Genomic DNA, 16,474 nt, shown 5'->3' with positions numbered 1-16,474 from the left:
ACCCCAATGTGGGGAAACCCTTGATCAATTCTTCTTATGTTCTTCAATAGTTCAGCAGAGAGAGAGATAGTACATATACATCAGAAGTCAACATTTTGACTTGTCAAAATAAGAGCAGAGATTTTCTCTAGGAAGATGACACATGAGGCAGCAGATTTGAACACAGGTGATTCCATCACCATGTTGTACCCATCACTATGTTGCACTTCATTGCACTATGTTGCACTCATTATACTACATCCATCATCATTGTGTTGTACCCATCATGTTGCGCTTCATCATCACTATGTTGCACTATGTTGTACCATTCATGCTACACTTTCATGTTGCACTTCATCATCACTATGTTGCACTATGTTGTACCATTCATGTTGCACTTCATCATCACTATGCTGCACCATGCTACACTTATCATGTGGCATCCATCATGTTGTCACCTACATGCTACATACATCAATATTGTCATGGAACAGCCTTAGCTGCTTGCTATGGCCTGCAGCGTAGCAAAGCAGTTAGCTACCAAGTTCCTTAATGGCAGTGATGCCCTCAGACTTCTAATATAGAGACAATTGCCCCCGATGTACCTATGCCTTAGAACAGTTGTAATTAACACTGTTGCTGCTAGGCTTCCTTTGCAATGTTAGTTGTATTTGTGACAGTGAATTAAGGCTTCTTCAACCCTGAGACTAGGGCCTCTTCTAAGCCTCCTTCCTGCGGCTTAAGGCAGTGTATGAGTAGCATATAGAAGGTTTGTCCTAGCTAAGTATATGCATCCTCCTTAACTGCGGCCACAGTGTTTAGGGCACTCAAGGACAACGTTAGGGTGACTGTGTATTCCCTATCATTAGGCCAACGTATAGATCTCAATACAGTGGATAGAATCTCCATTATGACAGCGGACATTAGGAGTTGTTCAGACATCAGATTAAGGCTCTCTTTTACTGCGTTTTGAGGGTCTCTTGTAATAGAAAATTGTGACCAGCGGCTAGGGCATTTAGGCTTATCCTTCAGCTGAGTGTAAGCCTCTTTTATGAGGGCTTACACTTCACTGCCCTCCTTGACATAGCTGTGTGTGCAGCTAGGGCTCTTTTGGAGCATCCTTTGGCAGCGTATAGAGGCTTCCTTTCTGACTGTGTTAAGGTTACTTCATTGACTGTGTTAGGACTTTTACATTAGGGCAGTGTAGAGCCTAAGGCACTCCCTCTAGGGCAGCGTATACTCTTGGTGGCTTCTCCTTCCACCAAAACCCAAATGAGTGGAGAGGAAGAAATCACAAGAGATGAGTAACTAAATGACTTGAAGGCCACCTCTATTTATAGTAAAACGTTGAGGATAGATGGGGGTAATTTGGTTGTTGGCCGACCTTGACGAATTGTCACATAACACAATTAAATTCATGTCTCCATGAATACATGTCGAAATCGGATGATCTTTAGATCAATCCTACACCTCTCAATGAGAGGAATCCAAGAAAAATATCAGTTGCCATGAATAAGTAGACCCACATGGAGTTTGGCCTTAGTTGCCAATTTTAACATAAATTAAAAGGTCAAAAGAATTATGTTAAAGACCTTAAGGGTATGTTACATTGTATATAAGAGTCAAAGAAGTAACCTCCAAGCAAAGTCAAGTCCCCTCCTATGCAAAGGCACCATCAAAGAGTCTCCTTCAAGCATGTGACACCACCAAAGAAACCATCTGAAGTAAGCATAACAAGTCGGCCTGCAAACAGTCTACATGTCGGCCTTCTAGTCGGCCTAAAAGGAGGGACAGTCCTCTATAAATAGAGGTTGTCCACTCCATTACAACATCAACCAAGTAGCTCTGAAATCTGCGAAGAGAAGAGGCTAGAAAAAAGGTAACAAAGAATGAAGAAGAGGTCTTCTAGGGCAACGAAGGAAGGAGGAGAAAAGCCAAAGTGAAAAGGATCGTTTTCTAGGGTTAATATAGTCACACGTGCGAGAAAAGATAGGACAGTCTGCAGTTATATCAGCAGTAAGGTCATAGTCACATGTTCATCATTGTTTGGGTTAGAAATTAGGCCTACAAGGCCTCTCAAGTCAAGCGAAGAAGACTCTCTCTCTATCGAAGGAAAAAGGACCCTAATTCTCTAGGGTACCTCTCTCACGTGCAAGAATTAGGGCTGCAGTGTTGTCACACTAAGGAAGAACGAAGTGTCGGAAGAAGGACAAAGTGCTAGGGAATGAAGTGTTGGAAGGAGGTGAACAAGTGTCGGGGAAACATAGTGCAGAGAAAATGACTTGACTTGTGCTTGGAGGATCTTCTAGTCAAGGGTCTAGGGTTTGGCATTGATCAAGAAAGAAGCTTCAATAAGAGAAAACTTACCGAAGGGTTTTCCTCTCAAGAGAAGAGAGGTTTTGGCCCTGGCAGAGAGCCAACATTTGTGTTCTTGTCTTTATGTTTTTGGTAGCAGTTTGATGAAACACACACACTAATAATAAGAAGAAGATCTAAGTCACCTGACACGGGGATTCGGGACACGTAGGATTCGGGATTCGTGGTGTCGGATTCGGGACACGCTGACCCCCGGAACAAGACACGTTAGGACACGTTATATATTATTTTATTAAAAAAAAATATATATATATATATATATATATATATATATATATTTAAAATATATATATATATATATATATATATATATATTTAAAATATATATATATATATGATGATATATCTTAAAAATTAGTTATTAGCATATTTCTTACACAAATTTTAATTAATGATACAAATTTATTGATTTCAAACATAGATCTTCATCTATAGCTATTAGCATGCATAGTACATACAAAATTCAAATAAATGTCAGTGGTACTGGTCACATAAATGATAAATCTATTAAAAATTTAAATCATGATTCATAATTCATAACTGAAAGACAACTTACAACTACAAGATAGTAAGATAAACACACTGACAACTGTAGTTTTCTCATTAAGTCATCAAATCAAAATCTGTTACATAGGTAGTGTTGGTGCAATGCCAATGGCAAATAGAAATAGTCTATAGAAAATATAAAACAACTATAGGTATACAAGCCTCAAGGCATCAATCAGCATCAGAATCAGCATCACTGTCCCCATCATCATGGTCCCCACTGCTCTCCTCTGCATCCTCCTCCTCCCCTGTATCCATAGTCGCCTCTGCATCTGCTGGTATGGAGGTTGACCCCTCTAAGTCATCAAAACTAATAGGGTCTAGCACTGGATCACCGAGATCCATGTTGGCCAATGCCAACTCAACAGTGGTGTCCAGACCCATATCTTCAGGAAAGACATCCCACATCTTTGTCTTTCCCCTCAACCACTCTTCCCTCTGCCTGTAAATAAGACGAAGGTTGGTGTGCACATACACCATTGTCTCTGCCCTGGACTGCTCAAGCCTGTTCTTCTTCACAGTATGCAAATTCCCATATGTGCTCCAATTCCTCTCGCAACAAGAGGATGAAGTCACCTGAGAGAGGAGCCTCATGGCTAACTGCTGAAGAGGACGGCTTGTTGCCCCATGATATGCCCACCAAGAGTAGGGCTTCTTAAGCCCCCTGTCTCTAATCACATCATAACCTGCAAACCGACCAGTGCCAGTGGAAAACTCTGCAAAGGAATCCTCCACCTCAGCAAGCAATGCACTATCCTGATAAATCCGCTGAAGCGCCTCTTTCCTCCCCTGTGAGATTTCACCATCCATGTGAGGAGGGAATCTGCGGGAAGGTCCACCATTCAGCCACTCATGGCTGTAGTATTTGGGGTTCAATGAGTGAGCCAAACAATGTAAAGGTGTACAATTCTTGTCCCATCTGCGGACAAGAATATCATGTATGGTATCGCAGAAGGCCTCTGGTGATGTCTCATACGGGGGGCACTCACTCTGTAGAATAATGCTCCTCACAGACTCAATCATGGAATCCCATCCCTCATAAACCTCTCCTAGGATGGGTTTGTCTGTATCTGCAACTCGAAGCAAAGAGATGATAGGGTCCATGATCTGAATAATTAGATCTACCCTCTCCCACCAAGCATCATCTAGTACCGTGTCCTTCACTCTTTTAGAGGCTGCCTGATCTGTCTTTCTCCAAAAAGACCAAAACTCAGAAATAACCATGGACCCAAGAGCAGTCTTGACCTCCCTCAACCTCTTCAACATCATGAATGAAGATGCAAACCGTGTATCAGCAATCTTCAACAATGATAGATTGCTGTACTCCTTGTAGATAGTGAGGGCATTTGTATGATTTTGCACAAAGTTACGGATATGTCTTGCATCCTCAATAATGCTTCCAATCCAAAGCACATCAGAAGCAATGGATTTCAGTGCTAAGTTCAATGAATGGACAATGCAAGGTGTCCAAAACACTTGTGGATATTTAGCTTCCACAATCATGCCAGCCGCCTTGCAAACAGGTGCATTATCTGTAATGATTTGCACACAAGAATCAACACCTACCTCTTCAATAACTCTAATAAATAACTCACCCATAAATTGTGCATCCTTGTATTCGCCAAGTGTATCCACTGCTTTCAGGAAAACTGGACCATTCAAGGAAGACACCATGAAGTTGATGATTGGGTGTCGTGCTGGATCTGTCCATCCATCAGAAACAATGCTAACCCCAGATGTTGGCCATGATGCCTTAATAGGCTCGAGCATTTTTTGCACCTCTTTTTTTGCCTTCGTCAACAATGTGGTTCTCAGCTTCTCTGACCCAGGAGGCACATACCCTGCTGGAGCCCCTTGAGTTAGAGCTCGGCACATCTCAACAAATAAAGGTGAACGTGCAACATTAAATGATATGAAGTTTTGATAGAAAAAGAAGGCAATGGTGAGATCAAGCTCGTCCCATCTCTCTTTTTGGAAAATCCTGTCCATTGGACCAAGTGATCTTCTTTTTAATGCTTGTCCCCCAGTAGAAGTAGAACTCTCAAATGGAAATTTGGAGGTGGCTTTCCTCAAAAATGGAAGGGGGTCTTCATTCTTGCCCTTGGGTGCTTTTGATTTTGAAGCCAGTGCCACATGTTCCATACCAACATGGGCCTCCTTTACCAATTCTTTTCTCTTTGGTTTAGGAATATCTTTACAAGCTCCAATCCCCTTACCAGGTATAGCCAACAAATGTGCTCTCACACGGTGATATGTGCTTGTGAAAGAAATGTTACAAAAGCTGCATTTCCATTGCACATTGCCTCCTCCCTTTCCCTTGCTGTTTGACCCATCCTCTCTTGCGACATATTTCCACAATGGATATTTTTCATTGTCTTTAACTCCTCTTCCCTCAAGATTACTTGCAGCAGACTCTGATGATATTGGGGGAGGAAGAGCATCTCTACCCATGACATTCTTGCCCTTCCTTGCTGCCCCTGCCGTTGATTGAGCCATGTTACCTCAACCTGTAAAAAAAATGAACAAACAGTCAAACTGCTGTAAAAATTTTAAAATGAAAACAGCAAAACTTCTACACTGCCAGGACAGGCCAAGGTCTGACTCATGTGCAATAGGGTAGTGATGAGTTACTAATGAAATTTCCCTGTGCCAAGTGTGCCAAATAATTAGAAAATTTTCAGTACTTTCTGAGCTGTACTGGAGCACTTTGAAACAAACAGTGAAAATTATAATAAGGTTATGCCACTGTCATATTAGATTTATGCACATTGCAGATGTGAGGGGTTTTTATGTTGATTTAAGTTTGATTTTCTCACTGTTATGAAACTAATAGGACAGCTGTAGCAAAATGATGAAGTAGGAAACATTAGGAGATCAAACCCTGGAGGCTCAACCACTAGAAGTCTAGAACCCACTTGCACGAGAACCTAACTTCAATGCTTCTGCAAACCCACCAGGGATCAGCTCAAGAAACAAACATTTGCTGAAGCCTGACAGTGACTGATATGAAAGAAAAGGAAGAAGATAAAGCAAAACAGTCATTGCCAGAGAGCTTTTGCACAACTCCCAGTCTCAGAGTCATTGATGTATATCAGTATTAGCTTCCAATTTGGAAACAGTGGTCTTGTTGGTCTATACAGAAGCAGTGAGTGGCTTATTTGGGTAAGGTAAGTCAAGGTAAGGTTGTTTTATTAATTATTGTAATTGTCTTGAGTCTTGACTCTTGACCAATTCATGCAAATAGAAGATTAGTTTAGCATTTTAAGATATATCAAGGTAAGTTTTATTTTCATACTTTAGTTTAGCAACCTTTTATGGTATTTATTGTAGATAGGTCTGCTGTTCTATTATTAACACTTTGGGAAGTGTTGTATTCTTGCATTAATCCTTGTTGCAGGTAAAGGTAAGTATTGTTTAAGGGTTCCGGTTTACTTATTTTTCTTTCGGGAATTGGGATTCGTGCAATATTCTCTATCTTGCAGGTACCATTGTCACAAGAACATCTTCAGCACTTTCTTATTACAGGCCTGATTGCCGCCTGAAGTAAACCTACAACACTGTTTGACAAGCCAGACAAGGTCTGACATCAAGACTGATCAATAAACAATTCTTTCATTGAAGGCAAGGCTAAAAGGCCTCTCAAGGTTCATACTTCAGTGTCTCTGGCAGAAATTGAGTGTGAAAACATCAAGATAATCAGGCAGAGCAGTCCATCATTCGTGACCGACTCATATATAAGAGTCTTATATATCAAACCACAGATGTGCGAGCCACTATGTAATGAGAGCGAGAGCCTCAATGTAATGACATTCTATGTCCAGAGCTAACTACAGTAGACAGTTTTACTTGTATAATATTGCTGGGAATATCATTTTAGGGTGGGCCGGTGGCTAATCACAATGCAATCTCTTTAAACCATGGGTGGCTCTTACATCTGCCAGCTTCTATATTAGGAACGAGTCACGAGTCACGACATATAATGGCATGAGATTGATGAACACTTTCTTGTGAGTTCGAGATAAACATGAGGCAAGGTATATTTCTAGAATGCCGGAACTAACCAGTTTTCAGAACTACCCACGTTTTCAGCAAACTAACCTTGGTCCGCCGCTGTTACTCGCTCCAAATCGCTGTTAGTCGCTCCAGATACAGCCTGTTACTCGCTCGGTCGCTCCAAATTGCAAATGCGGTCAAATGCGAATGAAAACAGCGAACTTAAACCCCTAAAAACGAATCCGAAACCAAAAATCGTTCCAAAAATCGTGACACGTTCCAAATTTTTCTGACACGCTCATGACACGACGTACCCGGATATGACACGACGAGTCATGGAAATATGACACGTGTCAGGACAGAATCGTGTCCGATTCGTCCGATTCGGGATTCGTCCAGGGGTTAGGACGAATCCGGTTTCATAGAAGAAGATCAAGCTAAGATAATTGTAAAAGTGCTTCACAAATTGTTAAGTCAAGAAGAATCACACTACACCTAATTGCCCAAGATTCTTCAACAGAAGAACCCTGAGCTAATGACCTAGCTCTGGGTGCTAAAATTGTTTGATGACTCCTCTCAAACTCCAAGGAATGGTGGAAAATCTCTTTCATTCACAAATACTTTCATAAAAACAAGCTTCTTTGGCCAAAGGATGAGGTACGGTCAGAACAGGGCTCTAAAATATGGTGGTTGTGCAAAGCAGTTGCTCCAATCATTATTGACAATTTGGATTGGTAGACAAAAAATGGAGCTCAGATTTGCCTCTACAAGGATCAAGTTCCTTCAGCAGCAATGGTAAAGAACTTGAGGATATGAGGGATTCAGCATCATGGATGGCAGGAAACAAATATGAAAGAATCGTTGATATATCATTATGGGACCTGAATGGTCAATGGACTAGGTGGGATTGTCCAAACCTGCGTTCCAAACTTCGGCCCAAAGGGGCTCCCTTCTAAAAGCTCTAAAGGGGCTCCTTTCTAAAAGCTCTAAAGGGGTTCGCCCCCATTGTCACTTCAAGACTGGATAAACTAGCGTAGAAGGGCAGCAAAAATAATGTATACTCTGTTAGATCGGGCTACGAGTTTTTGATCCAAAATTGCCCTCATCCCCCCAAATCAAATATGGAGTCTAATTTGGAATACTAACAGTCTATCCAAAATAAATATGATCTGCTGGGAAATGGCCCAGGGGAAAATATTAACTATAGAGAACTTGAAAAAATGCAATATTCTCAGTCCATCCAAGTGTGTGTTATGCGAAAACAAGGAATAATCAATATCTCATCTCTTTAGCCATTGTCGTTTTGTATTGGAGGTTTCGGAAATAGCGTTGGACAAACCATTAGAAATCACATCCATTCCTGATGGTTGGTAAGAAGTGTTTGAAAGCTGGAAATATAGGATCCCTTGGCAGTGTTCAGCAAGCTCTATTCTTATGCTATGTTTGATGGCACTACCAAAATTCCTATGCTGGGTGATATGAATTACCCGCAACCAAGTAATTTTTCAAGAATTGTGACCCTCTGCTCCCAAGGCGGCCCTCAAGGCAGTGCAATTGCTCTTTGAGTCTATCACTGCTAGTGGGTATGACTGTGAGGAGCAAAATTCTTTACCGCAAAATTAAAGGGACTGGTTCAATCTGAGACATCCCTTAGATCAAACTAGTAGCTTCAATCAAAAACCTCACCCACCCAAATCATTTCAAATCAAATTGGATAAGGAAGAGTTTCATGATTGGATAAGAAAGAAACGAAGTTTTTTTCTCTTCTTTGATGGTGCCTTGAAAGGTAACTCTAGGGAGAGATCAAGTTGGCAACTTCAATCAAAAACTTCAATTTTTAATTAACTAAATGTGAAAGGATAGAACTCTTTCATATTCGAAGGAACCTCAATTTTGTAGTCAATTCCTTAAAGCAAATAAAGAGGTCACCTAGATCAAGGAACGTTGCAAATGGAAGAGGGGAGAACTATATTAAAACCCATCCCATGAAAAATCATACGATGATCATGATCAAAAAGACAAAGGGCATATTACAAAGCGGGAACAGTGGATGGGACAAAGGCATTAAATTTCCCTCAATGTAAATCTATGGGCACAAATTACCACGGTGGGGAGATTTCTTATTAACTCACAAGAACCACCTCAAGCTAACAAACAAAGAAATCACCATGATCAAACCATGTCAATGGATAGATGTCTCAAGAAAGCTCTTGTTCATAAATGGGAAGGGAAGTGGAGGCATGGCTTCAAATCTTCAATTACCTCAGCCACACAAATCTGTTTGCAAGGAATGATGGATGTCATAATGAAGTGCAGGAGTGCAGGATAGTACCTTTGATTGCACTCTCAAATCATGTAGGAATGTATCCGCTACAATGGGACCCTGCAAAAGAAACCACAATGTATTGTCACACTATTGCAGATTTCTTTCACAAACTCTTGTCAGAACCACAAAAATATTTTATGGCTACATGTAATTGTGACATGCAAGAGACATGAGACATGTATAGATGTTTTTTATGCAATGCCAACAATAATATTTGTTGGTGCAGACACTCAAAATACTCTTGTAATTATGTACGAGTGAGAGTTAGCGCCTTGTCTTAGATCAAAGTTAAATGATCACTGCTTTTAATGCCTTATTTTCACAAATGTTTCACTTCGTCAATCACAATTTTTTTGTGTCTTACCACAACAACATTGTTTCAGATTTTCCTGGAGACTTTTCAAAGCAAATAAATGGCATTCTCCAAAATTTCCAACATACAACAAAATAAACTAGATTAAGGAAAAACAGACAGCAAACTGAAAAATAAATCAAACATAGTAGCGGAAACTTTTTATTACCCTTCATCTTCCTGTGATTCTTTGTCAGGCTCATTTGCATTGGAATTGAGAGCTGTTTCGGATAAACATAACTTCTTGTTTGTTGCTTTTTGTTTGTTCTGCATAAAACAAAAGATAAATTACTTTATTTTGCAGGAAGATTTCATTTTATCATTGTCAATATTTCAAGGGTTTCCACAAATAATTATAGAAAACACAAATAAGTACAAAAACCAACTACTCAACTCTAAAAAGGACCATTGAACCATCAGCATTAGAGTTGGTTACCTTCCATGATTGCATCTTATTGAAAGGAATCATGGCAAATACTAAGTATATACATAAATATTTCTAATATTTACAAATTATACAAAACAAAAGCATCTAAATGAACTTATGACACTCGAGCTTCTATAAGAAATGAGAGACCCAAGATCTATTGTCATGTGTGTTGGAAAATGTTACTAGGTTCGATCTTCATAATGTCTAATGTAATCGTGATTTTATGTATTTGATGTAAAGAGAAAAAGAAAAATTATTATTTTTATTTTTGTAGCATGGGTTTCATGCTCAAGGTCAATTTTATTTATAGATCAAGCACCCATTGAGTGCTTCTAGGGTTTTTCATAGAGTCAAGAAGTCAACTGAGTCATTGTAATATATAAAAGACAACAATGGGCATATTGTATCATGTCAAAAGAATTATTGTAAGTCAAAATGTGTCAAAGACTTCCTCCAAGACAAGTTGGCCTTAGCAAAGGACAAGTCGGACTAAACAGTGACAAGTCGACCTCATTAGGGCTATTGAAAAAAGCCTATTTATAGGAGCTCCTTCATTTGAAGAAGGCAATCAATCAAGCAAGCAAAGGAGTTCGGTCACCAAGAAAAAGAAGCATAACAACCAGCGAAAAAAGGAGAACAAAACGAGAAGATAAATAGAAGTTTTGGGATCTCTTTTAGGGCTAAATCCTCCCACACATGCGAAAGGTCTAGGGCATCACTTATGAAGAAATTACAGTCATCAAAAGAGCCAAATCAATGTGTCTAAAAGATCAATTTGCTAGTCGCATAGCAAGGGAAAATAATCAAGCCAAGCGAAGCAGAAAAAGGATCAAAACTTGCCATAAAATACTCACACGTGCGAAATTGCAATGATTTCAGGAAGGCTGAAAAGTACAGTTCTGAAGCAGTGACCAAATTCTGAACTAAGGGTCGAAAAATCTGAAGTGTAGATGCAGTTTGACTAGCGTCGACTTTGTGAAAGAAAAACTCATCAGGGGAAAGGTTGACTTGGTCTTGGAGGGGTCTTTGACAAGGGTCTTAGGTCTTGGAATTTGTCATTTGAAGATTCTATAAGAAGAGAAGAATTCTTGTGGGTTTTCCTCTCAAGAAGAGAGGCTTTGGTCCTGGTTTGCAACCTACATTTTGTGTCCTCTTGCCTCATTGATCTTCATTGTTTGATACCTGTTAGATGATCAAAGAACACTATAATAATCAAGATAAGAAGAAGTTAACTACAAGTACATCTAGTTAAGTAAAAGAACATCACAAACAATTATTGAAGTAAGAGAAATCACCCTAATCTAGCTGCCCTAGATTTCTCAACATGGTATTAGAGCTAAGGTGATATCAACAAGAAGAAAGATGCAGCTTGAAAATCACTCCATTGAAGAAGGATACATTTGGGCCAAACATAAGAAGAACATCAAGGAGAGTTAAACACATCAAAGAGGACTAGTCTACACATCATCTTCAAGGAAGGAACTCTTGGAAGAAAAAGTAGACCTAAAAGACCCTAACTCCATTCAAAGGACTTAACACATTTGAAGCACGTTAAAGAAGTCTCCACATTCTACATCCTACATCCAAAGGAAGCAAGAAGAAACAGTTCATCATCATCAAAGTAATCAAGGTGATCTCCCTCTCAATGAAGAAAGGGCCACATCTCAAGCATACTTGAAGAGAGGAGGTCATCAAGAAAGCAATCATCATCAAGAAGACATCTTCAATTGTCAACATCATCAAAGAAGGCATCTAGTTGAAGATATCATCATCAAAGAAGCATCTAGTGCAAGAGACCATCAAGGAGGTATCTTCATTTGACAAGTACTTTATACTTTATGTCTCAATCCACAAACCAAATAACTTCTTTCTATGGAATTATCTCATCACAAATAGGAGAGACCTTTTCCTCATTTGGACATCATCTCATCACAACATCTTCTCTCTCTCTCTCTACTTCGCACGTGTGGCAGGAGGCCGAGTTTTTCTGAGCAGAACAGTTCGTTGATTTCAAGGCGTTGACCAGCATTGATTTTGGGTGATTTGACTTGCGTTGACCTCGATTTTTGGGCCAAAAGTTCGATTTCTCTAGGCCGCATTTATTGGCATAGAAATTGAGGTATTTGGGGATAGTTTGACCAACATTGACTTCTATTTTGACCACAGAAAATTACAACAGAATTTCTCTCTCCTTTAACTGGATTTGACCTAAGTTTTTGAGCTAATTTGAAGGTCAATTTGGCCTACTGTTTGGAGGATGTTTTGGGGCAGCTTTGACCACCGTTGACTTTTTGGTTAGGGCTGGATTTGACTGCTGATTTGGCAAATCTGTTTTGGGCTAAATATTTGTACTCTCTCTCTCTGCTGAACTATTGAAGAATAAGAAGATTTGATCAAAAGGTTTCCCCACATTGGTGTTTGTCCCTAGCATCCGCCACATCTTGTGTCCTCTTGTCTTGACTTGTCTTATGCATATGTTTTGATGTTCTATCTGCATTTATTGTCAATGTTTATAAGTTAATGTGATTGCTACTGGATATAATTGGAATTTTTCATTAGGCTGCTAAAGGAACATTTAAGTAATGTCTTAAGCATAGAACATACCATTGTTATCTAAAATTAACAGGTGTACATATTAGCTAACTCTTTGGGGTTGTGGGCATTAGACATTATGCTAAAACCTTGAAACTGGGAAGGCTACAAAACTCAGAAAATTTCTACACAATGCAGGTGTTCCTAATCAACCTAAAGCCCCTGGACCGACTAGCTCTTGGACAGCCAATCAAAAGACTCCTAAACCTTGATTTCCCCAATTCATAGATGGGCAAAAAGCAGGGAATTGTGGACCACCACAACATAACAACGATAATTCAGATTATTGGAAGGAGTATCAAATGCTAAAAGAGGAGACTCGTGCAGCCCTAACCCTTCATGAGTTATGTGGTATCAAGTATGAAGGTAGGCCTGGAAATTGTGGCAAGGGTACACAACAAAATGTAATGGCCAATACACCACAAACAAAGTCATTTGCCACACTTCAGGCAATGCCTCAAATGACCATTGGTCAAAGAGGGGAGTATCCTCCTTTTGTTCAACTTGGGGTGTCTTGTTTGGAAGTTAATGGAAAACATGTGCAAGCAACATCTTGGTGGGCTCTGAAGGCATCTACTCATAAAGAAGAATAGAGAACAAAGGAGCAACAACTAGCAAGCATAAGGACATGGAACGATTTTTGGGCTAGTTGCCAAAAAACGAGATCAAGATTCCGGAAAAGCTAATGAAAATGCTTTCAACAAGACAAATGAGTTGTGTTGGTGATCGATTTATTGAAAAGAAAAAATGCTCACATTTGAAGGTTAGAAATGAAGAAGGTGATAAACATAGAGAGGGTGTTGACATGCATGATGCAATGGCAGGAGAGAATTTCATGATAACGTGTGATGAAAGGAACACAAATTTTGACAAGAATGTAGCAAACGAGAGAGCAATTCAAGAAGCTCTGATGGGGAGCTCAAATCATCATCCAGAGGGACATATGGAAATGATTGAATATGGCAATAAACAGTTGAAAGTGAATGAACTGCACTTTGAGGAAAGGAAGGGTGGAGTGGTCGAAGATGGTAGCAAGTTTTCACGGCAAGGAAATGATTTGGTGCTAGAGGATAATTTTAAGCAATCAAGTTGCTCATCTCATCCTAGAGACAGAGGAGCGATTATTATGGAGGATGACAAAAACAGGCAACATTGCATCTCAGCCTCTCGAGACAATGGAAAAATTCAAGTGCACAAGGCAGGTCATCACAAATCAATTTCTAGAGAGAAACTGCACAAGCAAGGGCTTTCACAATCTCCTCATGAAATGAAAAAGCATCAAAGACGATGACATTCACGTTCTCATTCAAAAGATAGTAAAAGGGACTTGCAACGCAAACAAGGCCATTCCAAATCACCTAAAAAAACTAAAAGTGAGGGGCAACACACAAAAAAAGCATTCATCGACACTTCTGAAAAATATTGACGAAACGGTGAAGCATCCTACACGAAGTTTTTTTCCATCTCCTTCAAATTATATTGAAAGAGAGAGACTTGGACCAAATACGAAGAGGTGCCCAACACATGTTCTGCAGGCGATTGAGGAAGAGCTTACGAGGTTATAGCTTTTAGAAGCTTGTTCTAGTGAGTTCAAACCATAGCTTTAAAAATTGGTTTGTTCAAACTGAAAATCAACCGAACCAGTAGAAGAAATCCGATTAGCAGGTCGACTAGGACCAGTTAGGTGCCAAACCAACCATTTTTTACCAAACCAGCTAATTTGGCAACTAACTAGTCCTAATCAACCAATTCGGTCTACGCACTTTTCGACGGCTTTATGGAGCACACAATGGTATTTTTGGGTGGTTTTGACCAAACCTTGAGCGGATTTCTCTCCAAATTCGCTCCCCTAAAATTATAAAAGCAACCTCCTCTCTTTTTCCTTACACATTTTATTTCTAGTGTTTGTGAGAGTTTGAGAGCTTGGACAATGTTGCAACAACCTTGAGTTTTGGAGCAACAGAAGCAAGTTTGGAGGTTCTTTGTCATCTTGGAGGAGCTTTCTAGTGGAGTTGGCATATTTGGGAGGAGGCTTCATCAACTAGTTTTCACTGGAAACTAACTAGTCCTAATCAACCAATTCGGTCTACACACTTTTCGACGGCTTTATGGAGCCCACGATGGTATTTTTGGGTGGTTTTGACCAAACCTTGAGCGGATTTCTCTCCAAATTTGCTCCCCTAAAATTATAAAAGCAATCTCCTCTCTTTTGCCTTACACATTTTATTTATAGTGTTTGTGAGAGTTTGAGAGCTTGGACAATGTTGCAACAACCTTGAGTTTTAGAGCAACAGAAGCAAGTTTGGAGGTTCTTTGCCATCTTGGAGGAGCTTTCTAGTGGAGTTGGCATATTTGGGAGGAGGCTTCATCAACTAGTTTTCATTTCCAGCCTTCCAAATATGATTCCCTATAAAATTTTCAAACTTCAATGTTGTCTCTATTTTTAATTTGCCCCCCTCTTTCGAGTTTCAACTTTCAAGTTAAAAAGCATCAAGGAAGAACCATGGTAGTTGATCATAGGTTTTGCATTTTCCTATTTTATTTGCAAATCTCTTTCCTTCAATAAAATATTTGAAATTTCAACATCCATTATGGCCCCAAAAGCCAAAGGCGTTGCATGGGTTCACCGTGATGTTTTTTATGGCAAAATCTTGTGTCAATATTGCAAGGACACAATGGGAGGAGGGGGTATTTATAGGTTGAAACAACATTTGGTTGGTATAAGAGGCCAAGTAACCCTCTGTGATGCACCAGATGAAGTGATAGGGCCTATCAGGAAAGAATACCTTAGAAAGTTTGAAAAGTATCAAAAGGCAAACACTAGGGAAGAGGCTATTCAAGATGAAATTGCAAGGAAGAAGGAAATTGCAAAAGCTATGGCTAGGAGAGAAGCAAGTCGATATGATTATTTTGACCTTGAAGACTCCTCTATCCCTTCCACCAATCTCGATGACCCCTTCCATTATCTTCCTCCCCCTCTTGGGTCTCATTCTTGAACATTAAGAGCTATTTCACACCTTCCTCCACCTTTGCCTCTGCTACTGCTAGCCACTGCCTCTCAACCAAGTCTAAGTCAACCCACCTTAGATGCTCACTGGAAAAGCAATGCAAAGATGTTGCTTTTTAATACATTGTTAGATGGTGGTATGATGCACATATCCCCTTTAATTTTGCTTGCTCACCTTACCACCAAGATATGTGGGAAGTTGCTATTGTTGCAAGAAAGGCATTGAAAAGCCCTATTAGGCATGGCTTGAGGGGAACTCTTTTGCAAAGAGACATTGCATCCACTGGAGATTATTTCAATGAATTTAAAGAATCATGGACCAAAACAGGTTGTTCCATTATGTCAAATGGATGGACTAATGGAAAAAACCCGTTAATTTTAGTTAACAAAGGTATTTCTATGCTTAGCACCATTATTTCAATGTCCTTTAGCAGCCCAATGACAATTTCCAATTTACATTCCAATAGCAATCACATTAATCATTAATCACATTGACAGTAATTGTAGATAGAACATGAAATAACAAAATGTTGAAGACAAGAGGACACCAAATTTGGCAAATGCCAAGGAAAAACCCCAAGATGGGGAAAACCCTTTGATCAATTCTTCCTATTATTATATCAAATGTTCAACAAAAATAAAGAGTACAAAAGTCAAAATTGACTTGCCAAATCAAAGTCAAAACAGCCCTGTCAAATCTACAGTCAACAGCAATTAAATTTTGCCCTAACCATAAAGTTAACAATGGTCAGTGCAGCAACAAACAATCCTCTTTGGAGCTCGGTCAAAGGCAGTCAAACTCAGCCTTCAAAAGTGGTCGAAGTCAACCCAAAACAATCATGAAAATAATGGTCAAACTTTGCAGTCAACTCT

The 16,474-nt window shown here is 39.6% G+C and overlaps 1 protein-coding gene and 1 pseudogene across 1 annotated transcript in view; one reads left to right on the top strand and one right to left on the bottom strand.

Annotated features, from left to right (window-relative positions):
- LOC149219579 (uncharacterized) overlaps window positions 1-16,474 on the bottom strand; it is a 280,841-nt gene that overhangs the window by 217,576 nt on the left and 46,791 nt on the right. Inside the window, exon 5 of the mRNA XM_089382627.1 lies at window positions 9,742-9,839. Coding sequence (XP_089238753.1) covers window positions 9,742-9,839 — 98 coding nt within the window. The remainder of the gene's footprint in view (window positions 1-9,741; window positions 9,840-16,474) is intronic.
- LOC149219580 (lon protease homolog 1, mitochondrial-like) overlaps window positions 13,304-16,474 on the top strand; it is a 47,252-nt pseudogene continuing 44,081 nt past the window's right edge.

Source organism: Pinus tabuliformis, chromosome Q, assembly GCF_031772625.1.
Source record: "Pinus tabuliformis cultivar Carrire ecotype Pingquan chromosome Q, CPIR1, whole genome shotgun sequence".
In the NCBI taxonomy this organism is placed as follows: Eukaryota; Viridiplantae; Streptophyta; class Pinopsida; order Pinales; family Pinaceae; genus Pinus; species Pinus tabuliformis.
Note: the sequence above shows the minus strand (reverse complement) of the source record. Positions and strands in the feature narration are given on the sequence as shown.